General features: G+C 44.4%; 1 protein-coding gene across 3 annotated transcripts in view; it reads left to right on the forward strand.

Annotated features, from left to right (window-relative positions):
- Window positions 1–25,001, forward strand: part of LOC132833601 (rho guanine nucleotide exchange factor 10-like protein) — a 205,766-nt gene that overhangs the window by 51,156 nt on the left and 129,609 nt on the right. For 2 of the 3 annotated variants that reach the window (XM_060851979.1, XM_060851980.1), the window contains exons 3-4: window positions 20,142–20,279; window positions 23,069–23,392. The exons of the other annotated variant lie outside the window; for it this stretch is intronic. In XM_060851979.1, the coding sequence (XP_060707962.1) occupies window positions 20,142–20,279; window positions 23,069–23,392 (462 nt within the window). The remainder of the gene's footprint in view (window positions 1–20,141; window positions 20,280–23,068; window positions 23,393–25,001) is intronic. 3 annotated transcript variants of the gene reach the window in all.

Raw genomic sequence — 25,001 nt, forward strand, 5'->3', positions numbered from 1 at the left:
GTATCCAGATAAGTGTTGATAACCTGGCATTGTCTCTAACCAACAAAACAAATGGCACACCAGCCACAAAGTCACGCTCCTCACAACACATCACTGGCTTGGTTCATTGCTAGTCGCTGCTTAACCAGCAGGCCACACAATTTACCTGTCCTTAACTGCATTCCATCAAAACTCGCTTTCTACATCACTGCTACTCTGCCTCCAGAGCACATCGGAGAGCTAAAGCCTGTCATTGCCTAGTAGGGGAATAGTCAAAATGTGTGATGGTGGAAAAGCATAACCAGTCAGGCAGCATCTGAGGACCAGGAGTCATAGAGTCATAGAGATGTACAGCATGGAAATAGACCCTTCGGTCCAACTGTCCATGCCGACCAGATATCCCAACTCAATCTAGTCCCACCTGCCAGCACCCAGCCCATATCCCTCCAAACCCTCCCTATTCATATACCCATCCAAATGCCTCTTAAATGTTGTAATTGTACCAGCCTCCACCACTTCCTTTGGCAGCTCATTCCATACACGTACCACCCTCTGTGTGAAAACGTTGCCCTGTAGGTCTCTTTTATATCTTTTCCCTCACCCTAAACCTATGCCCTCTAGTTCTGGACCCCTGACCCCAAGGAAAAGACTTTGCCTATTTACCCTATCCATGCCCCTCATAGTTCTGTAAACCTTGATAAGGTCACCCCTCAGCCTCTGACGCTCCAGGAAAAACAGCCTCAGCCTGTTCAGCCTCTCCCTATAGCTCAAATCCTCCAACCCTGGCAACATCCTTGTAAATCTTTTCTGAACCCTTTCAAGTTTCACAACATCTTTCCGATAGGAAGGAGACCAGAATTGCACGCAATATTCCAACAGTGGCCTAAACAATGTCCTGTACAGCCACAACATGACCTCCCAACTCCAGTACTCAATACTCTGACCAATAAAGGAAAGCATACCAAACGCCTTCTTCACTATCCTACCTACCTGCGACTCCACTTTCAAGGAGCTATGAACCTGCATCCCAAGGTCTCTTTGTTCAGTAAACTCCCTAGGACCTGACCATTAAATGTATAAGTCCTGCTAAGATTTGCTTTCCCAAAATGCAGCACCTGGCATTTATCTGAATTAAACTCCATCTGCCAATTTTTAGTCCATTGGTCCATCTGGTCAAGATCCTGTTGTAATCTGAGGTAACCCTCTTCACTGTCCACGACACTTCCAATTTTGGTGTCATCTGCAGACTTACGAACTACACCTCTTATGCTCTTATCCAAATCATTTATGTAAATGATTAAGAGTAGAGGACTCCGCACCGATCCTGTGGCACTCCACTGGTCACAGGCCTCCAGTCTGAAAAACAATCCTCCACCACCACCCTGTGTCTTCTACCTTTGAGCCAGTTCTGTATCCAAATGGCTAGTTCTCCCTGTATTCCGTGAGATTCAACCTTGCTAATCAGTCTCCCATGGAAAACTTGTCAAATGCCTTACTGAAGTCCATATAGATCACATCTACTGCTCTGCCCTCATCAATCCTCTTTATTACTTCCTCAAAAAACTCAATCAAGTTTGTGAGACATGATTACCCACGCACAAAACCATGTTGACTATCCCAAATCAGTACTTGCCTTTGCAAATACATGTACATCCTGTCCCTCAGGATTCCCTCCAACAACTTGCCCACCATCAACATCAGCCTCACTCGTCTATAGTTTCCTGGCTTGTCTTTACCGCCCTTCTTAAACAGTGGCACCACGTTAGCCAACCTCCAGTCTTCCGGCATCTCACCTGTGACTATCAATGATACAAATATCTCAGCAAGAGGCCCAGCAATCACTTCTCTAGCTTCCCACAGAGTTCTAGGGTATACCTGATCAGGTCCTGGGTATTTATCCACCTTTACTCATTTCAAGACATCCAGCACTTCCTCCTGTATAGTATGGACATTTTGCAAGATGTCACCATCTATTTCCCTACAGTCTCTATCTTCCATATCCTTTTCCACAGTAAATACTGATGCAAAATACTCATTTAGTATCTCCCCCATTTTCTGCGGCTCCACACAAAGGCTGCCTTGCTGATCTTTGAGAGGCCCTATTCTTTCCCTAGTTACCCATTTGTCCTTAATGTATTTGTAAAAACTGTTTGAATTCTCCTTATTTCTATTTGCCAAAGCTATCTCATGTCCCCTATTTGCCCTCATGATTTCCCTCTTAAGTATACTCCTACTTCCTTAATACTCTTCTCAGGATTCACTCAATCCATCCTGTCTATAACTTACATGTGCTTCCTTCTTTTTCTTAACCAAACCCTCAATTTCTTTAGTCATCCAGCATTTTCTATACCTACAATCCTTTCCTTTTATCCTGACAGGAATATACTTTCTCTGGATTGTTGTTATCTCATTTCTGAAGGCTTCCCATTTTCCAGCCGTCCTTTTACCTACGAACAACTGCCCCCAATCAGCTTTTGAAAGTTCTTGCCTAATAGCGTCAAAATTGGCCTTTCTCCAATTTAGAACTTCAACTTTTAGATCTGGTCTATCCTTTTCCACCATTATTTTAAATCTAATAGAATTATGGTCGCTGGCCCCAAAGTGCTCCCCCACTGACACCTCAGTCACCTGCCCTGCCTTATTTCCCAAGAGTAAGTCAAGTTTTGCACCTTTATTGACGTTTTGAGCATAAGGTCTTAATCAGCTTTTCCAGCCCCACAATCTTTGACTCTGATCTTCAGCATCTGTAGTCCTCACTTTCCCTTAGTAAGGGAATACAGAGCAACCTCAATTATTCGAATGACACAGGTGGGAAGTATTCTGTTCGGATAATCGAATGTTCGGATAACACCGTTTACCCAAGCATCGGGACTTTGAGATCTTGTTTGGAAAATCCAAAGTTTGGATAACCGAGATTGTACTGTATGTGGGCATACACTCAAGAGTTAAAGCCTATCATTGTCTAGTAGGGGAATATATGGACAAACAATTGGACAAATCCAAACATGAACTTTTATTTACAGCCAGTAAAAATAAAGACAAACAGTGCTAATAGAGGCTGTACTTTGCCCCAGAAAGCAAACTAAATGATAAACTAATGACTATTTTACATTCCATGATGGCCTGCTGCATCTGGTTCTCATTAACTGGTACTGGGAGTCAGTCAGATCCTGGCTGGTTTGTAGCCCCAGTGCAGCTTCCATGGACACTGGGAGCATCATCCTTACCAATGTCCTCGTCTTTCTCCTCAGGAGGTAACTGCTGTTCTCCCACTTCCTGAGCATCTCTCACATCGCCTTGTTATCCTCTTCGATTGTGAAGAGTACAGTAAGACCAGGATCATATAGCATACTCCATCTGAATTAAACAGGAGCATTCCCTTGCTCCATCACCGTCACCACTACCCTGACCCGGTCACAGCTTGGGCACCAATTGGCGAAGGTGCTGGGTGGCTGAGTGAGCAGCACATTACACCATAAAGGGAATGTGAGGTGCACTCTGACCCCCTCCCCATCCCAGACTCACACCTGTGCCATTGAGGTGGCTGTGTTGCAATCACCAATGGCCTGGTGCCGTTTGCCTTTGAGCAGCATTTGAACTATAAGCACATTCATTCCACATGCACTGCAAATGGATGAGGAATTGATTGGAAATTAAATGTAGCTGGAGTTTGCAAACACCATGTATTTGCCCCTTCAACGTCGTAGTGTCCAGCAGATATGTTCTTGCACTTTCACTGTTCAAGGTGACACTGACTCTATCCATCCCGGCATTGGTCCAAACATTTTCCAGTTACATATCGCATCGAGAGAACAGCAAGTGATGGCAGGAAATGCAGCTTGTGGTGGGCACCGTCAGCTTCGTGCTCTGCCCTGTCACCAGGTCCCAACTCCTTCAGATCCTCCATGTCCCCTTTTCCCTCACTTCACCCTGATAGCCCATTTGCCCCACGTGGAGAGCCACCCCAGTGAACCTTGCCTCCAGCTGTACTCCCTGTCCCCTGAACTCTGACATTATTCCTTAATAATGCCTGCTGTGCTCCTGCATGCCTCCGCCTTGGAGGTCACTCCCAATAACACCCCTGCATTCCACAGCCTAACACACCCTCCGATATTTTCTGCCTTATACCTTGACATTTTCCGTCCCTCATCACTGTCCTTCTCTCAACCCCAACACATGCCTCTCCATCCCCAACTCCAAGCCTTGCCTCCACTCTCTTTTTGGTTGTGTCCTTGTCCTGCTGCCCCTCCCATTCGCCTTTCTCAATGATCAATGGCTGGGCCCCCAGGACTTTATTCACCCAAGACCTCTGACTGCCTTCGATCAATAACCCTGACCCATGGCAGAGCAGACTCCTGACCACTGCCTTTGCAGATTCCCAACTGACCATATACTGTTCCCCAACTGCTTGTGAGAATCCTATAGGATTGGCCATTGCCCAATCCCGGTCTGTTATCGGACCAGTCCCCTCAGCAAACACCTGACTGTGGCCAAGCCGGTGGATTGTGTGTGGACTGTGCCCTGACTGACAGTACTGGCCCACCCTGACAGATAACGTTGCCGTCCCCCACTGACCTGACTGAGGACCAGCATCCACCTACTTCCCAGCCTAACCATTTGGTTGAATAAGTATGCGGTGTGTTTGCCACACAGGGCACTGTGGGTGTGAGATTAAAGTTTGGTGTGCTGTTCATAAAAACATCTTTGGTTCCCCACCCCCATCCCAGACAGATCCGTACTGACAAGCAACCTCTCTGCAAAGAAGCACATAACGATACGGCACTACTGGTGGCCTTTAGTTTCTAGCTGAAGTGCCAACATGAGAATTGGCATCACATGGTAAGGCAAGGCATGGATACTGTGAGCATGTAAATAGGCACAAAATGAGCAATTTGAAAGAGGGCATGCAAGCATCCATATGCAGTCTAATCCAAACTGTGAGCCAGTGCCTGTCCCTACGTACAAAGTGTGCTTGCTCCAGTCTCCCAGTGTTAGTTGCTGGTGTATCCCACAGTGCAGGTCTGTATTACCTAAGCATCCTGCAGGTGGATCAGTCCATACCTGAAAATGTGTTGTTGGAAAAGCGCAGCAGGTCAGGCAGCATCCAAGGAACAGGAAATTCGACGTTTTGGGCATAAGCCCTTCTTCAGGAATGGGATCAGACCATAGACAAGGAGTGTGTGGGGCAGGTGCCTCGGAATGTGCCCCTGAGATGTTGTTTCGTGCTGGAAAACATAAGGTTCTTTGCAGATCATGATAAGCTGAAGTCACCCATTTCCTGCTCTGACATCTGTGCTGAGAATTCCCGACATCTCGTTTCTCTGCGGCATTGGTAAGATAGGAAGCTGAATATTATTGAGGTAAGATGTACATTTGAATAAGGTGATTAACAAGCAATAATCCCCCTCCCCAGGCAACTTGCTGTCTGCCGGGTGAGACACTTGCCTTAACACTTAGCAACAGCTAAAAGCTGCAGCAAATTTCCCCTGATGCTGGGATGGACCACATTAAAGTTCTCCTGCAACCCTTAAAGAAATCTCACGATGGCCTACATTATTCAAGTCCCTGTAGCATTCAGCCTGTAGATCCTGCCCAATTGAAAGAGGTGGACCCAGCTCAATGGCGGGCTGTCTCTTTAAGTAAGAGTATTGTATTGTAAGCTACCAGGCCTTAAAACCAGAAAATCCTAGTATCAGTTCCTCATCATAGTTAGCTGACCTCAGCTGAGGAAGCAGTGAGAATGTGCCTCTTCTGGATTAGGAAGGGGAATAGATCATTGTTCAGTAATCCTGTTGGGGAGAAACTGTGTGAGGGCCATATCCAGCTGTGAACTTCCTTTTGCCCTTGCTCTAATGGCTCACAGCCAATCACAGCCTTTGTAGAGTTGCCACTCAGGAATGGTCCTCAGTGCCATTGGTACCCGTGGAATTTGGTTCCAAGGTCTAAACAGTGTATTCAGGAAAGAGGAATTGACGGGGATGGGCACTTTCCTCTTCATGGCATAATATTTAAAGATAATAGAAAATTTGTACAGAAGTAATATCCTCCTCCTCTTGCCTTCCTTCCTTTGGAACACCTCTAGGTATGCGTGTGAATGGTGATAGGAGCAGTCATAAATTAGAGAGAAAACAGCAGTCCAAGCAAAGATTCATAAAGTTCCGACTCTCGTGATAGGAATAATACAAGAAAAAAATCAAAACCTCTCGACAATGAATCTACTCTTCACAGTAACGGGATTCGTGAAAACCCTTGAACACAGGAAAAGCCTGGACTGAGCCAATATCCAAAGCAATCGGAAACACAAAGGCATATATTTCTTTCTTCAGCCTACAAACAGGCGAAATCATTTGCCAAGTCTAAATGTAGATCGATTCCTGGAAGAGGTGGAGTCAACAATGGCTTAAGTTCTGATGTTTGCTCTGTTGCTATTAAAATTTGATCAGAAAACTCAGATTCTTGAAATCTGTTCACTAATGGGAGTCTCTTCCCTGTACACCAATCCTTACCAGTCCTCACTGTTCTTTAATTGCTTTGCATCCCACCGAACAGATGAGATATTATTAAACAAAGTCCTGGGGTCTGCCCACTCAGGTAGGTGTTGAAGCTCCCTACGGCACTATTGGAAGAAGAGCCAATGTTCTGGCCAATATTTGTCCATCAGTCTGCATCACTATAAAGAGAAAATCGTATTGCTGTTTTGTGAAAGGTTTTTGTACTCAATCGGTCACCACATTTCCTACACTGAAATAGTGGCTACTCTACAAGGCATTTCGTTGGTCACAAAGGGCTTCAGGACATCCTGAGGATGTGAAGTACATCACATAAAGGCATGTTCATCATTTCATTGATTTCAATTTGGAAATGGATTGGAGGGGTGATGTTGGTGGGGAAGGAAGTGGTGTGGATCAGGGCCTAAAAACCAGGGCCTGGGATTCTTGGTGACTTGTTACATATCGAGCCTGGGTGAGGCTGGGAGACCCAGGCAAGGAGCAGTACTAGGGGCCCAGTATTGCTTTTAATTCTGTTGTGGTCTACTGTAGTTCCTAAACTTTCGGCCTTCTGTATGTTAATCATTCTTCGGTAGTTACAGGGAATGCTGGATGACTAAAGAAATTGAGGGTTTGGGTAAGAAAAAGAAGGAAGCATATATAAGGTATAGACAGGATAGATCAAGTGAATCCTTAGAGTATAAAGGCAGTAGGAGTATACTTAAGAGGGAAATCAGGAGGGCAAATAGGGGACATGAGATAGCTTTGGCAAATAGAATTTAGGAGAATTCAAAGGGTTTTTACAATTACATTAAGGACAAAAGGGTAACTAGGGAGAGAATAGGGCCCTTCAAGGATCAGCAAGGCGGCCTTTGTGTGGAGCCACAGAAAATGGGGGAGATACTAAATGAGTATTTTGCATCACTATTTACTGTGGAAAAGGATATGGAAGATGTAGAATGTAGGGAAATAGATGGTGACACCTTGAAAAATGTCCATATTAAAGAGGAAGAAATGCTGTCTTCAAACGCATAAAGGTGGATAAATCCCCAGTATCTGATCAGGTGTACCCTAGAACTCTGTGGAAAGCTAGAGAAGTGATTGCTGGGCCTCTTGCTGAGATATTTGTATCATCGATAGTCACAGGTGAGATGCCGGAAGACTGGAGGTTAGCTAACATGGTGCCACTGTTTAAGAAGGGCGGTAAAGGCAAGTCAGGGAACTATAGACCAGTGAGCCTGATGTCGCTGGTGGGCAAGTTGTTGGAGGGAATCCTGAGGGACAGGATGTACATGTATTTGGAAAGGCAAGCACTGATTAGAGATAGTCAACGTGGCTTTGTGTGTGGGAAATCATGTCTCACAAACTTAACTGAGTTTTTTAAAAAAGTAACAAAGAGGATTGATGAGGGCAGAGCGGTAGATGTGATCTATATGGACTTCAGTAAGGTGTTCGACAAGGTTCCCCATGGGAGACTGATTAGCAAGGTTAGATCTCACGGAATACAAGGAGAACTAGCCATTTGGATGCAGAACTGGCTGAAAGGTAGAAGACAGAGGGTGGTGGTGGTGAAGGGTTGTCTTTTAGACAAGAGGCCTGTGACCAGTGGAGTGCCACAATGATCGGTGATGGGTCCTCTACTTTTTGTCATTTATATAAATGATTTGGATGCGAGCATAAGAGGTATAGTTAGTAAGTTTGCAGATGACACCCAAATTAGAGGTGTAGTGGACAGCAAAGAAGGTTACCTCAGATTACAATAGGACTTTGATCAGATGGCCCAGTGGGTTGAGAAGTGGCAGATGAAGTTTAATTCAGATAAATGCGAGGTGCTGCATTTTGGGAAAGCAAATCTTAGCAGGACTTAGACACTTAATGGTAAGGCCCTAGGGAGTGTTGTTGAACAAAGAGACCTTGGAGTGCAGCTAGGTAGGATAGTTAAGAAGGCGTTTGGTATACTTTCCTTTATTGGTCAGAGTATTGAGTACAGGAGCTGGGAGGTCATGTTGTGGCTGTACAGGACATTGGTTAGACCAATGTTGGAATATTGCGTGCAATTCTAGTCTCCTTCCTATCAGAAAGATGTTGTAAAACTTGAAAGGGTTCAGAAAAGATTTACAAGAATGTTGCCAGGCTTGGAGCATTTGAGCTATAGGGAGAGGCTGAACTGGCTGGGGCTGTTTCTCCCTGGAGCGTCAGAGGCTGAGGGGTGATCTTATAGAGGTTGACAAAATTATGAGGGGCATGGATAGGGTAAATAGACAAAGTTTTTTCCCTGGGTTCGGGGTGTCCAGAACTATAGGGTATAGGTTTAGGGTGAGAGGGGAAAGATATAAAAGAGACCTAAGGGGCAACGTTTTCACACAGAGGGTGGTATGTGTAAGGAATGAACTGCCAGAGGAAGTGGTGGATGCTAGTACAATTGCAACATCAAAAAAGTTATTTGGATGGGTATATGAATAGGAAGGGTTTGGAGGGATATGGGGCAGGTGCTGGCAGGTGGGACTAGATTGGGTTGGGATATCTGGTCGGTGTGGACAGGTTGGACCGAAGGGTCTGTTTCCGTGCTGTACATCTCTATGACTCTGTGACTCTATGACTCTCTGCTGGCAAAACTGTCAACTACCACCTCTCCCCCAACCTCTATCCTGCATTATGGAACTCACTCCTTCATCTCTTGAGCTTGTGTTCACCTCCCAGTGCTTAGATCCTTAAACACTTCAACTATGCCTGTCTATACTGTCACCTCCTTATGTGGTGTGCAGCTCCTTTTCTGTTCTCTGTGATGAATACCTCCACACATGGAAAATAAGACCTTTCCTGTCCAGTTTGTGTTTGTATATGTGTGCCAGAGAGGTATTGAGTCTTAAAGGTTTACAGCACAGGAACAGGCTCTTATTTCAAGGGTTTGGAGTGTAAGACCATAAGACATGAGAGCAGAATTTAGACCATTCAGCTCACTGAGTCTGCTCTGCCATTTGATCATGGCTGATAGGTTTTTCAACCCCCATTTTCCCACTTTCTGCCTGTAACCTTTGATCCCTTTGGAAATCAAGGACTTATTTATTTCTGTTTTAAATATACTCAGTGGCCTGACCTCCACAGTCATCTGTGGCAATGAATTCCACAGATTCAGCACTCTCTGGCTGAAGAAGTTTCTCCTTCTCTCCTGACTGAAGGGTCTCCCTTTACTCTAAGGCTGTGTCCTCATGTCCTTGTCCCTCCTGCCAATAGAAATATCTTCCCAATGTCTACTCTGTCCAGGCCGATTAGGTTTTCTATAAGTGTCAATCAAATTCCCCCTCATTCTTCTAAACTTTATTGGTATAGTCCCAGAGTCCTCAAATATTCCTCATTTGTTAAGCTTTTCCTTCCTGGAATTATTCTTGTGAACCTCCTCTGGACCCGCTCTAGGGCCAGTACATCCTTCCTGAGCCCAAAATTGCTCACAATACCCTAAATGTGGCGTGACCAGAGCCTGACTCCCACAGCTACCTGGACTACACCTTCTCCCACCCTGCCCCCTGTAAAAACTCCATGCCATATTCCCAATTCCTTCGCCTCCGCCGCTTCTGCTCCCAGGAGGACCAGTTCCAATACCGTACAGCCCAGATGGCCTCCTTCTTCAAGGACCGCAGATTTCCCTCAGATATGATCGACGATGCCCTCCACTGCATCTCCTCCACTTCCCGCTCCTCCGCCCTTGAGCCCCGCCCCTCCAACCGCCACCAAGACAGAACCCCACTGGTTCTCACCTACCACCCCACCAACCTCCGTATACAGCGCATCATCCGCCGTCATTTCCGCCAACTCCAAACGGACCCCACCACCAGGGATATATTTCCCTCCCCTCCCCTATTAGCGTTCCGCAAAGACCACTCCCTTCGTGACTCCCTCGTCAGGTCCACTCGCCCCACCAACCCAACCTCCACTCCCGGCACCTTCCCCTGCAACCGCAGGAAATGCAAAACTTGCGCCCACACCTCCTCCCTTACTTCTCTCCAAGGCCCCAAGGGATCCTTCCATATCTGCCACAAATTCACCTGCACCTCCACTCACATCATCTATTGCATCCGTTGCACCCGATGTTGCCTCCTCTATATTGGGGAGACGGGCCGCCTACTTGCAGAACGCTTCAGGGAACACCTCTGGGACGCCCGAGCCAACCAACCCAACCACCCCGTGGCTCAACACTTTAACTCTCCCTCCCACTCCACCAAAGACATGCAGGTCCTTGGACTCCTCCATCGCCAGAACATAACAACACAACGGTTGGAGGAAGAGCGTCTCATCTTCCGCCTGGGAACCCTCCAGCCACAAGGGATGAACTCGGATTTCTCCAGTTTCCTCATTTCCCCTCCCCCCACCTTGTCTCAGTCGATTCCCTTGAACTCAGCACCACTCTCCTAACCTGCAATCCTCTTCCTGACCTCTCCGCCCCCACCCCACTCCGGCCTATCACCCTCACCTTGACCTCCTTCCACCTATCACATCTCCATCGCCCCTCCCCCAAGTCCCTCCTCCCTACCTTTTATCTTAGCCTGCCTGGCACCCTGTCCTCATTCCTGATGAAGGGCTCTGGCCCGAAACGTCGAATTTCCTGTTCCTTGGATGCTGCCTAACCTGCTGTGCTTTAACCAGCAACACATTTTCAGCTCTGATCTCCAGCATCTGCAGACCTCACTTTTTACCCAGAGCCTGATAAAGGCTTACAAAAACATCCCTGCTTTTATATTCTAGTCCTCTCGAGATGAATGACAACATTGTATTTGCCTTCCTAATTACTGACTCAACCTGCTAGATTACCTTAAGAAAAACCTAGTCTCGGACTCCCAAGTCCTTTCGCACTTCAGATTTCTGAATTTTCTCCCCATTTAGAAAACAGTCCATGCTTCTTCCTACCAAACTGCACGACCTCACACTGTCAGAAGTTTTAATGCAATTGTGCAAGATGCTGGTGAGACCACATCTGGAGTACTGAGAGCACTTTTAGTCCCCGTATTTAAGGAAAGGTATCATTTCATTGGAGAAGGTTCAAAGAAAGTTCTCTCATCTGATCACAGGTATGGAGGGATTGTCTCATGAACAAAGGCTAAACAGGTTTGGACTCCAGTCATTGGAGTTTAGAAGAATGAGAGGTGATCTCACTGAAATATATAAGATTATTCAAGGGCCTGACTGGGTAAATGCTGAGATTCTGGATCGGTGGTGCTGGAAGAGCACAGCAGTTCAGGCAGCATCCAACAAGCAGCGAAATCGACGTTTCGGGAAAAAGCCCTTCATCAGGAATAAAGGCAGTGAGCTAAAAGCATGGAGAGATAAGCTAGAGGAGGGTGGGGGTGGGGAGAGAGTAGCATAGTGTACAGTGGGTGAGTGGGGGAGGAGATAAGGTGATAGGTCGGGGAGGAGAGGGTGGAGTGGATAGGTGGAAAAGGAGCTAGCTAAATGCTGAGAGGTTAGCTCCCCTCATTGGAGAGTCTGGGACCAAAGGGCACAATCTCAGAAAGGGACGAAGATGAGGAAGAATTTCTTCTCACAGAGGGATGTGATTCTTTGGAACTCCCTGCCACAGAAAGCTGTGGGAGCAGAGTCATTGTGTATGTTTAAGGCTGAAAAAGATTCTTGATTAGTATGGAAATCAAGGGTTAGGGGGAAAGGAGAGGAAAATGGTTGTATAGACAGTTGGATCAGCCAGGGTCTGATTGAATGGCACAGCAGGCTTGAGGGACTGAATGGCCTATTCCTATTACTATTTATTATGGTCTTAAAAAGATCATTTGGCTGATCAAGTTCTGCGCCGGTCAAAAACAACTGCCTACCTATTCTAATCCCATAGTCTTGTGTGCCTTGGCATTGCAAGTGCACATCTAAATACATCTTAAAGGTTATGAAGATTTCTGCCTCTATCACCCTTATTGGCAGGGAGTTCCAGATTCCCACCCTAACTGGGTGGATAAGTTTTTCTTCGTGTTCCCTCTAAATTGCCTGCCCCTTTCCTTAAATCTTTGCCACCCGGACATATGCTCCCTCGCTCCACCAAGGGTGGACCTGTCTTCCTGCCTGAGTGTCTGTGCTCTCAGTAATTTTACGTGACTCATGAACCCTTCAATCTTGGTGATGTTTTGAAATATTGGAATAGTTGCCGCTCTCTAAAGCTCTGTCAAGAACCACTCCCTCTGATTAACATTGCAGGTGGATCTCCCGAGGTGTGGTTAGACTATGTGCAGTAGCCTAGTTGTGAGAGAGTGATATCAAACCACCTCCCTACAGGCTGCTTCCTTGTATTACTTTTCTTTCTTTCTTTCAGTTGTGACATGGGCTCGCAAGAGGCAAATGTGACACTCAGAGTCTAGTTGACCATCTTTCAGTTTTCTGAATCAGCCTCTGACATGACCTTGCCAGCAAGGAAAACAAAATAACTGATTTGATTTTGCATCTTTAATTAAAAAATACAGTTCATGTTTCACCCAGAGCTGAACCCAGAACATTTCATTTTTATGTTAAATGTGGAGGCACGGGAGGAGACTCAGGAAATAATTGATTTTTGTTGCTGTTGGTTGATGCAGGTCAACTGTGCAAATTTGACTTTTAGGGAGTTAACAGTGCAGGAGTCAAATAAAAGCACTTCTGTATCAAACTAGTTTTTAATGGGAACTCTTGCAGATGTAAAGAGAGTGTCTTTGTCTATATTATAAATGTGAAATAACTGAACAGGGGCTGCTGTCCTATTACAAAGGCACTCTGTATTTACATGTGCACAGTATATGGGCTCTGACCAGCCAGTTCAGAGCCAGTCCCTAGAGAGAGCAGACTCTCTGACACTCCTGTTTGCATCTGTCAGCCAGGGCTCCCTGATTGGATCAGGTTAACAGTCCCAATCAAGGATCTCCTACTCAATGAGATCCACCTGATCCTTGTTCCACTCACTACAGTTTGTATTTGTAATATCTAGAATGGTTTCTGTGTCAGCTTAATGACAATGACTTTGAATTTATTTTTGTGATTCACCATATGCCATGACTCCATCAGCTCTATTCCTCTTACAAGAACAATGCTGTTGAAGGGGTGCTTCTGGGATGTGTAATATGTTTAATCAGCTAATGCTGCATTCTAAGCGTTAATGCTTCCCTCACTAACCTGGTACCGCTTGTGTTACAGGAGGGTGGTACACTGACATATTAAAACAATTAACATCTGAATAGATGTAACTAAGATTCCAGGCAGTCCTTTCTGTTCAACAAAATTTGGATTGTCATCTTCATGACAAGAGGAAGAGAGCAGCCCTGATTCTCCCTGCATGATCGATGCGAGACTCCCAGGCTGACTGAGACTTCAGGCCATGGTTAGGCCTAGGTGTCTGCAGCAGTGGTTCTAAAACTCTTCATGGAGATAAGATTTAGACTTTGAGATCTGGATGTTTTTCTTAGCGTTTGGTTTCCTTTTATTTCTGCTGTTGTTTTATTTTGATATTTTGGTTGGTATGCTTTCCTTTATTGGTCAGAGTATTGAGTACAGGAGTTGAGAGGTCATGTTGCACTTGTACAGGATATCGGTTAGGCTGCTGTTGGAATATTGTGTGCAATTCTGGCCTCCTTCCTATTGGAAAGATGTTGTGAAACTTGAAAGGGTTCAGAAAAGATTTACAAGGATGTTGCCAGGGTTGGAGGATTTGAGCTACAGGGAGAGGCTGAACAGGCTGAGGCTGTTTTCCATGGACCGTCAGAGGCTGAGGGGTGGCCTTATAGAGGTTTACAAAATTATGAGGGGCATGGATAGGATAAATAGACAGAGTCTTTTCCCTGGGTTGGGAGTGTCCAGAATTAGAGGGCATAGGTTTAGGGTGAAAGAGGAAAGATATAAAAAGGACCTAAAGGGCAACTTTTTCATGCGGAGGGTGGTATGTGTATGAAAAGAGCTGCCAGAGGAAGTGGTGGAGGCTCATACAATTGCAACATTAAAGAGGCATTTGGATGGGTATATGAATAGGAAGGGCTTGGAGGGATATGGGCTGGGTGCTGGCAGGTGGGACTAGATTGGGATGGGATATCTGGTCAGCATGGACAGGTTGGACCGAGGGGTCTGTTTCAGTGCTGTACATCTCTATGACTCTATAAGATGGTGCCAAAGAATGGCGACTTTGTAGAATTTTCCCTGTACTCCTGTATTCCTATACCTGAGTACTTGTGACAATTAAATCTAATTCTAGTTCTGATTCCATTGTGAAAGTAGATTGGAGAAGCCTCTGGGACGAGAAGGCTGAGAGGAGATCAGATTGAAGTATTCAAAATCACAAGAGGTCTGGCGAGAGTAAATAGGAAGGGAGGAGATGTTCCCACTTGACACATGATTGAGGATGAGAGGGGACAGTTTTAATTAGTGACAGAAGTAATATGAGGAAAAACATTTCATTCAACAAGTGATTAGAGTCTGAATGCACTGTCTGAGGGTGTGGTGTCGGCAGGTTCAACTGAGGCATTCAAATGGGAATTTGTTTGAAAAGGAAGCATTTGCAAGGTTACCGGATGATTGGCATGAAGTGTGATGCATATTTAGAGAGCTGGCATAATCACAATGGGCTAACTAGCCTTCTCCTAAGTAAAAACAATGACTGCAGATACTGGAAACCAGATTCTGGATCAATGGTGCTGGAAGAGCACAGCAGTTCAGGCAGCATCCAAAGTGCAGCGAAATCGACGTTTCGAGCAAAAGCCCTTCATCAGGAATAAAGGCAGTGAGCCTGAAGCGTGGAGAGATACTCTTGAGCTGTAACTTCTGTTATGACAAACAGTCAATGGCGTTTCTGGTCACACCAAGCTAATGAGTGCCAGAAATTTGAGTGGTTTGGGCACCACCCGGGCTTCTGTCAGCCTGCACTTCTGACAACCCCAGGTAATTATGCTGGGAGCAGAGTGCTGAAGGATGTAATTCCTGCTACTGCTAGGATTTGCACTCTCAAAATCTCAGGGCTGTGGTTTCTCTGACCTGTTTTGATGCAGGTGAAGCCCTAGGTTTATTGCCCCTTATTTACTTGTTATATGTTTCTGTGGACTCTCCTGACTCTGATTCTTTCAGTTAGGCTGTTGCATTTGAGCAAGATGTTATTCATTTTGCAAATGCAATAAGTTCTCACGGTTTGAGTTTTTATAGCTGTAAGATGAATCAATGTGGTGTTCCCAACACCATAGCTATTGTCTATTGGCTATAGACTTAAAGATTACTGAGTTTATAATTGGTTTGTTCTGAACTGAGTAAAATGCAAACCAGCCACTCAAAGTCCATATTTTTGTCTTCAAAAATAGAATTCCCATTTCCCTTTTACTTCTATGTTTTGTAATGTGGAAATTTTAAGATTTTAAAATGAATTTTCATCAGAATTACAGCCAACATCAGATTCCAAGCAAACATTCTCTTCCTTCCTATCCATGCTTGGACTTACCAAAGGGCCTGTGTGGAATCATAGACATTTGCATCTGACACTAACAATAGAAGTCTTGTTTTAACAACAGTCTGGACCAGTTTGACACAGAGATTAACAGTGAAAGATGCCTTTACATTGATAGAGCCCGGGGCCAGGTTTTTTAGCCATTGATTCCCAAGTAATCTTCAGAGCAACTACGTTCAGTTCGCCTCATGAAAATATGAGTTCATAACTGGCGCAACCGAGCACAAAAGAAGGGAGTTTATTCTGAATCTTCACAACCACTGCTATTATGTCAGCACAGGAATTTTACATCCAGCTGTGCTCAGGACAGGTATGAGGATCCTTTGGGCTCTTGTAGTGCAGTGGCAATGCCCCTTCTTCTGCCCCAGAAGTTTGTGTTTTAGTTCCACCTACACTGCAGATTGTTAACCATATGTCTGAACATGGGTGACATGGTGGCTCAGTGGTTAACATAGCTGCCTAACAGCACCAGGGACCCACATTTGATCCCAGCCTCGGGTGACTGTGTGGAATCTGCACGTTTTTGCTGCATCCTTGTGGGTTTGCTCTGGGTGCTCCAGTATCTTCCCACAGTCCAAAGATGTGCAGGCTAGGTGGATTGGCCATGCTAAATTGCCCATAGTATCAAGGGATTTGCAGGCGAGGTGGATTAGCCATGAGAAATGCAGGGTTACATGGGTGGGCCTGGGTGGAATCTTTGGTGGGTTGGTGTGGACTGAATGGCCTGCCTCCATACTATAGGGATTCTAAGTCATCTGTTTAGGAAATTATAATCCTGGCCCTACCTGTCTTGGCTGTAGAGGTGGAATCTTCCGTTTGTGAGGTTTAGATTCAGCTTTGGGCGTGGAAGTGAAATGTCACTCATCATTAAGGGTGTGTCAGTTTTACTTGTTTGTTTGGATGGATCTCACACATGTGGCCATGAAAAGCTTGGCAAATCTTGCAGTGGGAGCAAATGGGAGTTTGGTGCCCTGCTGTTAGCTGATGGGCCAAATGTCCTGAAGCTTCATGTAAAGGATACCGGAACAGGTATCATAAGGTAGGAATGTCACCTGGGCTGTCAGAGTGGACGTCTACAGTGAAACATTCTGACTCTCCTCAGCCAACTTAACACCTTTTCTCAGCTAGGCTTCCACTCCTGGGCAAAGTGAAGACTGCAGATGCTGGAGTACCAGAGTTGAAAAATGTGGTGCTGGAAAAACCACTGCAGGCCAGGCAGCATCCGTGGAGCAGGAGAATCGATGTTTCGGGCATAAGCCCTTCATTCCTGAAGAAGGGCTTATCCCCGAAATGTCAATTCTCCTGCTCCTCGGATGCTGCCTGGCCTGCTGTGTTTTTCCAGCACCACATTTTTCAACTCTTCCACTCCTGGGCAGCCTCCTTGGCCAGTGCCCAATGTCTCCCTCTCTCGGTCACCCTTTTGGCCCTGTGAAATTAAGGCTGACACCATCCAATGTCAATCATAGGAATCCTTCACAAAGGAGAGGTTATTCACTCCAAAGTTCAGAAAGCGCAATTTATCACCTGCCTCATAGCTCAGTTACACAGTCAGGAATGAGAAGGCACATGTTGCTTAATTGAGAAGCAGGACTTAATTTTTTTGAGTTGGCTGTCTGTAAAAGCATGTACCAGATGTCGATGTGTGCAGAAGGTCTTCCTGGTGCTGGCCATTAAAAATCTTGACCTGCTTTTAAAACTCTGAGAATTTAATTGCAAATTTTCATCCTGCTCTCAGAAGCCTGAGTTTTGGGCCCTTGCATAATTTGGTTCCCTGACCAGCTTTGCTTTCTGTTCCCAAGAGCAGCACAAGATTGGGTCTTAGGTCTCTTTACAGAGTAAAGCCTGGAATGCCTAAGGAGAGTAGCGCATGGAAAGCAGTACCTCATTAGGAGCAAAGAAAAACACAGGAAGTGTAAAAGGACCTAAAGTTGATACCACTGGATGCTATTAAACTCACACACAAACGGCTTTGTCATTTTTACAGCAAAAAATGCTGTAAGTCTATAACTCGCCATCGGGTGGAAGACGTTTCAGAGAGACCATTGGCACTGTTGTAAAGGATCCTAGCAACAGGGAACTGCATTTTTATTAATTCACATGCAAACTCTTTTAAATTTAATTCTTGTTTACTTTCGTTGGACATGTAGTCTCTTTGGCTTTGATTCCTTTTTTGAAATTAGATGTTGACTGAACATTCATCCTGTTATTAATTATGGAATCTTGCTGTGTACAAAAATGTAACAAGCTGCTCAAGGAAACAGTCACTTCACTTAAAGTCTTCATATCGTTTGCATGTGTAAGTTTTCATTATCAGGACCACCCCCTCCCCCTGTCATGCCTGGTTTAGCTAAAACGGCCCATGTGAATGTTGGTCGGTATTGGGATTAATCTGTGATGCTGACATGACTAAAGCAAAAGTAGAATGGCTATATGACAGCAGAATTTAAAGATAATTCATTATTGAGAATTACTTTGAAACAGTTCAGAGAAATGTAGGAAAACTATAATCACATAAATGCAGGTTCTTTGATATAATACTTTATGATCTTCAGTGATGTCTCTCTTGATCACTTTGTGCCTGCATTGTTTCTGCATAATAAGATATAAATTGCTTTAATGTTTCAGCCACATGGAACATTCCCACTGCATAATTCTGTCCCCTTCCAGAACAGCAAGCTTCCAGTTCAAGAGCATTTTCCATGTCCTCAAAGTCCCAAAGAAACTTTTCAGGCAATAAAATACTTTTGAAGTCTGTTTATTTTTGCCAGCTATGGAAATGCAACAATCAGTTTGTTGGTGGCAGGATCTTTTCTATTTGTAGTGTGATAATATCCAGGTAATGTACTCGTGATGTTAGTGAGGGATAAATATTGGTCAGGAGATCCCCCCCCCCCGGCCTTCAGTTTGTGACTGAGGTTTTGCGTCTTTCTGAGAGGACAGTCAGGGGCCTCAGATTAATGCCTATAGAGTCATATAGCACAGAAACAGACCCTTTTGTCCAACCAGTCCATATCGATCATAATCCAAAACTGAACTAGCCCCACCTGCCTGCTCCTGGCCCATATCCCTCCAAACATTTCTTATTCATATATTTATCCAAGTGTCTTTTAAATGTGTGCACAGTATGTCTCATTTTAGAGATTCAGGCTGATAATTTCTTTTGCTATGGTTACCTGGGTCAGGGGTGTGGCACAAAATCAATTGATGGTATAAGTGAAGTTGTGGTGACAGGCCTGAGAGAACATTAGCCATAAATATGAAACAGCAGAGATAAGGAGAGGTTCCAGCTGGGCACCTGTGTTCCATAAGTCTTTGATATAATATTTTTCTAAATTCTCATTAAAAGAAACAGTTTTCAGGATATGCTTCAGATTGCAGATTATCCCCTTCCAGTACCCCATGTTATGTCATGGCCTCATGCTCAGGTAAAGAAAAGTGCTTTCTCCTTCCCATTCAGTTTGCTCCTGGCATCTTCGTAGAATCCCAACAGTGTGGAAACAGGCTATTAGGCACACACTGACCCTCCAAAGAGTAACCCACCCAGAACCATTCCCCTAACATATTACTTGAAATTTCTTCTGACTAATGCCCCTAACCTACACATCCCTGAACACTATAGGCAACTCACCTAACTTACACCTCTTTGGACTGTGGGAGGAAACCGGAGTAAACCCACACAGAGAACATGGAAACCCCACTCAGATAGTTGCCCGAGGCAGGAATCAAACTTAAGGCCCTGATGCTGTGAGGCAGCAGTGCTAACTACTGAACCACTGTGCCGACCAACCTGCCCTTAGTTCCTGAAAGCTTTTATTTCTCATTTGGTCATTTTCTTGTCCTTGCCCATGATGTTGAGGAGCTGGTGTTGGACTGTGGTGGACAAAGTTAAAAATCACACAGCACCAGGTTCTAATTCAACAGGTTTATTTGGAGGCACTAGCTTTCGGAACACTGCTGTGCTCTGAAAGCTAGTGCTTCCAAATAAACTTGTTGGACTATAATATGATGTTGTGTGATTTTTAACCCTGCCCAGGATGTTCATTTTTATTTAAACTTCCTGATCACTACCACCGAATGTGAAATGTAATCACCTGGTCGGCACACCAACCACCTGACTGTTAAAATCTTGTAATATGATCTGTGCTGTTGTATTTTTTTTGAAGTGTAATGTGGCTGAATCAAATACTCCTTGATAGTTTCCTGGTTTAATCCTGCTGATCATTCCCTGTCAGATCTGAGGGGAAAAGACATCGAACTCCAGTTGTTCAGCCCATCTGTGGATCAGACAGTGGGGGAAGAAGGGAATATCATTCAAGAAGAATCCATGTGTGAAGGTCAGCTAAATGGGCAAGGACAGCAGGCAAAAGCAGGTAAATTTCTGACATGAACTACAGCAAAAAACAGAGAATAAAAGGAGACAGAAAATAATTAGCAGAGACTGTGAAATATGAGTGTTAACTCCTTTACTTTCAGATCATCATCACCAATATTCTTTATGGAATATTTCTTGCTCCTTTTCTGTCTGTTTTCAGATTTTTTAACATTGTGGACATGATGTTTAATCGTTTGTAGGAACTTTACAAAGGAAGACTTAGATTCATAACGTCGAGAAAACAGTTAACAGAGTGGTTTTTAGAATTAAAGTTTTACTTTATTTGAAAACCTTACTTTCTTCATAAAATATCTTTATATACATACAATCACTGAAGCAGTTCAGTAGCATATGAAGAAACAAACATCAGAATTTGGTATTAGAGTCAACTTTGTAATTTACTAACTGTGTCAGCTAATTGACGTGTAGAAAGCTGTCACAGATAGCAAGGTATCAATGACCAGATCCTCCTTTTTAATGACGTTGTTTGCAATATCTTGCCTATCCTATTATTCACGTGGACACCTAGACAATGATTTGCTGGTGATCAGGCCACTGCTTCTCTTAAAGTGCTTCCTTAGTCTGCACACGTGACTGTGGAGAGCTATCGTAGCTCCTTAAATGCAACTTTTTTGCTGCCTGATTTTATTGGGGTATTTCATACCAAGTTTGAGACAGGCGCCTTATCGACTTAAGGTTTAAACAGGTGGTCACAGCCATTCACAATGAGAATGCACTCAGGGATAGGCCAGGTAACAAGCCCATCCCCTTCAAACCTAGCATTGTCACTCTTGATCTCTCTCAAGAGAGGATGAAGCATGGTGGAATGGGAGTTCCTTGTAAATACAATAAGCTTTCATGTTGTTAGTTGCGCTGTGAGGACATGAGGACATCAGCTGTGAAGGATGTGGGAACATAAGCTGCAAGGGGAAGTGAGTCATACCTCACCTCCAGGATTTCTAGAGGATTCTGTGACAGAATTAATCTTCAAGGATTAAAATGTTTCTGGCTCTCTATTGCAGTTTGTTGGTTAGTTGAGGTTGCACTAACCTTCCAAGTCACCTTCCTCCTCAGCACGTGCTGAAATGCTATCTCTAGAATGTCAAAAAATCAATCTTTCCATGGCCTTACCCTTCAGCAGTAGCTTTTGAAAATGTGGGGGATAATCCACATAACTAAAGGATCTGATACTGCTCCTCATCCTGTCATTTCAGGTCGTTGCTGCCTTTTGACCTCCCTTTGGTGTCGACCTTTTCCATCCCTTTAAGGAGAGTCACATTTCACTGAAGGGAAATGTGGTGTCACTGTGAGAGTGACACCACATTTCCCTTCAACCCACTGGTAGTGAATTAATGGTAGTGTATTTCTCAAATAACACCCTCTGCACTACAATAGACTGAGCTTTAGATGATGTCCTGTGTGCAGATGTAAGTCCTGCTAGATTGCCTTTCTAGAGCAGGGGACAATTCAGCCCCAGGTATTTGGTGTTACTGAACAGCAAGCTGAAACAACAGCATTCTCCATTGGTGCATCATTCCCAATGTTGGAACAGTTATTTGAAGTGCTAAACACTGCCAAGCTTAAAGGATGAGATAAGCCAAAATGTTGCAGTTACATGAAGCGAAGATTGCTTTTAAAAGCCTTCTATTTATGCAATTGCTGACATATGACTTTGAAATCCCTGGAAGGAAAAAGTTAGAGAAGGAGGTGGCGCAGTGAGTTTTGATTGCAACAAAGGGAGACCAAACAAGGTATGAGACAGTGTATTTTAGTTTGAGGAGGACCTGTATTTTAAAGGAGCAATGAGCGTGGTAGTCAGAATGACGACCAGTTGCACGGTTGGTTACATTATTGAACTGGTTAATTTAGAAGCTGACTCAATGATTCAGAGAGAGGAATTTAAATCACTCCACAGTAGGTTTGGCTAAGTGAGTAAATGGTGAATGGGGAAATGAAGCAATGGTGAACATGCAACTGCTGGATTGTAGCAACACAAAATCTGGCTTCCTAATCTGCCATCCTTACCTTGCATGGGCAACATGTGCATAGCAAAGCAGTTGACTCTATTCTCTGGAAGGGCCTAGTGAGTGACTCCTCAGTGTTTGGCTGCTATATTCTCACAGGCAACGAAAGATGAGCACTGAACTCTGCCTCTGCAGGGGACACTCAGTGAGTAAATAAAAGGAATGAGTTGGGAAAGAACATGAAAAATTGCGATGGTCAGGGCAAGGGGAAGATGTGACCCAGGAGGTTAGCACTGACGGAAACAATGCTGGTTGAGTTGCAAGCAGTTTTTTTTCAGTGACATCCAACCTTTCTTGCTGTAAGGGCAGCACCGTGACTTAGTGGTTGGCACAACTGCCTCACAGTGCCAGGGACCCTTTTCCACCCTTGCGTGACTGTCTTCTGTGTTGGGGTTTGTACATTCTCCCTGTGCCAATATGGGTTTCCTGCGGGTGCCCTCCCATAGTCCAAAAGATGTGCAGGTTAGGTGGATTGGCCATGTTAAATTGCCCATAGTGTCCAGGTATGTGTAGGTTGGGTGAATTAGCTATGGGAACTGCAGAGTTACAGAGATAGGGTAGCGTGGTGGTTCTTGGTGGGATGCTCTTCGGAGGGTCAGTGTGAGCTCGATGGGCTGAACAGCCTGCTTTCACTCTGTAGTGATTTATTGACCCCAGGAGAAGTATTAATGGAGCTTGACTGGTTTTGCACACACAGAATTTTGAGTAGGAGTGGTTTGTGAAGCCAGTCAGTGTAACCTGAGTTCTGTTTTGGTTTGGACAGATGGCCAATTGACTGAAGCATTGGAGTCATCTTCAGATGAAGAATATGGGGAAGAGTTTGATTTTGATGATGATTTGCCTGAGGAAGAAGACACTACGTTCAGAAATGAGCACGAATGTGAAGTCTCTCAAAAAAACACAGGCGATAATCAGGCCGTTGACTCGGTGTCTGAATCAGTGAAATTTACTCAACCTGTGCAGGATTCAGTGCCATCAAACACAATCACTTCTTCCATAGTTCACGCAATAGACACTCAGAGCTTGAAATCTCCCCTGAATAATGTCACATCTTCCACCGATTCGATTGTACATTCTACCAGCACAGGTAAGGAGGAGAGCAACAGCTCATTAATGAATCTCACTGAAACTGCTCAAGTTAATTGTACAGCTCAACTGCACAAGTCAATTTATCAAGGTGGATTTGCCAGTCAGTAAGCACTTCCAAGTGTTCTGTAAAATTTTGGAGTGCTTGTTCTATTGTGACTTACAACAGTACTTGGAAAAAGTGAGGACTGCAGATGCTGGAGATCAGAGTCAAAAAGTGAGGTGCTGGAAAAGCACAATAGGTCAGGCAGCATCGGAGGAGCAGGAGAGTCAGTGTTCCGAGCGGAAGATCTTCATCAGCATAAGCCTTCCTGATGCTTGAAACATTGACTCTGCTGCTCCTCGGATGCTGCCTGACTGGCTGTGCTTTTCCAGCGCCACACTTTTTGCCACTATAATACGTGCCTGGTTTGAGAAATGTGAAAGATTATCAGTTTATAAACATTTGGCTATTTGGAGATTTTAGTAGCTTGGGAACCTTGTGGATTACATAGAGATGTTTTTAGTCAATCTGTCCAGAATTATTACACACTGCTGGTGGATGAGGAAGTTGAACCCAGGTCTCCTGGTCCAGATGTAGGGACACTACAACAAGAACACTATGGATTATATATAACCTGTGAAGGAAGTGAGCAGGGTGTTTTCCACATTGTCAATGTGCTTCTATCCACTTCCCTCTCTGTTCCATTCAGTGTCAGAGTCTGCTTGGAATACTTCTCCATAGGTGTTTCCAGCCCTCTGCTATCACACTTCCCCTGACCAATCATCATGTTTGGACAATGGAATGTATGATGACTGATCATTTTTGTGTCTGCACCCAATGTTAATGCACAGGAACAGGAAGGTAGGAGTAGATTATTCAGCCCCTTGAGCCCATTCCTCCATCCATTGAGAGGATGGCTAATCTGTATGTTAACTCCAGCTGCCATGAACACCCTTGGCTAGCAGAACAAAATGTGATCTCGGATTGAAAATTAATAATTGAGCTAACACCCTGCTTATACCCGTACCACATTTACATGAAGGAATGTTGTTTTGTTTCCTAACCTCTTCTGAAAGGCCTGGTTTTGATTTTGAGGTTATGTGTCCTTGTAAATAGTATTCAGCTATCAGCCAAGGATCACTGAACAACACACAGGAGTAAGAACCCCTCTGTATATTTCCCTCTGTAACTTAACAGGAACTTAGTGCATTCACTATAGCTACATTTGAAAGCAGCTAAATCCATTTAGAGTGCTGATCAAACCTCCGAGATTATCGATTGTCAGTCTTAGTACCTGACAACACAATGCATTTATGCACCAAACCTTCAGTCAAATGTGTTTCTCATTTTCCGAAACATAAATCCGGTCAAATAGCTGAGCTGTGAAAGGTTATGAATGATGTAATGCTTTTAGCAAATGGATTGACATGCTCCAAGCCTATGATCTTTATAATGGTCACAGGGAGGAGTCGTCCATCCCATTGGTTGAGCTAGAATTAAAGTTTAGGCTCAAATTTGAAAACTCAGTAATGGAGTCAATGTCTGATCACTAAGTGTTGATAGTATTAAATGTCCTGTGTTATGCACAGATTTTTCTCCAGAATGCCTGGCGAAAAATTTATTGTCC

Source organism: Hemiscyllium ocellatum, chromosome 37, assembly GCF_020745735.1.
Source record: "Hemiscyllium ocellatum isolate sHemOce1 chromosome 37, sHemOce1.pat.X.cur, whole genome shotgun sequence".
NCBI lineage: Eukaryota > Metazoa > Chordata > Chondrichthyes > Orectolobiformes > Hemiscylliidae > Hemiscyllium > Hemiscyllium ocellatum.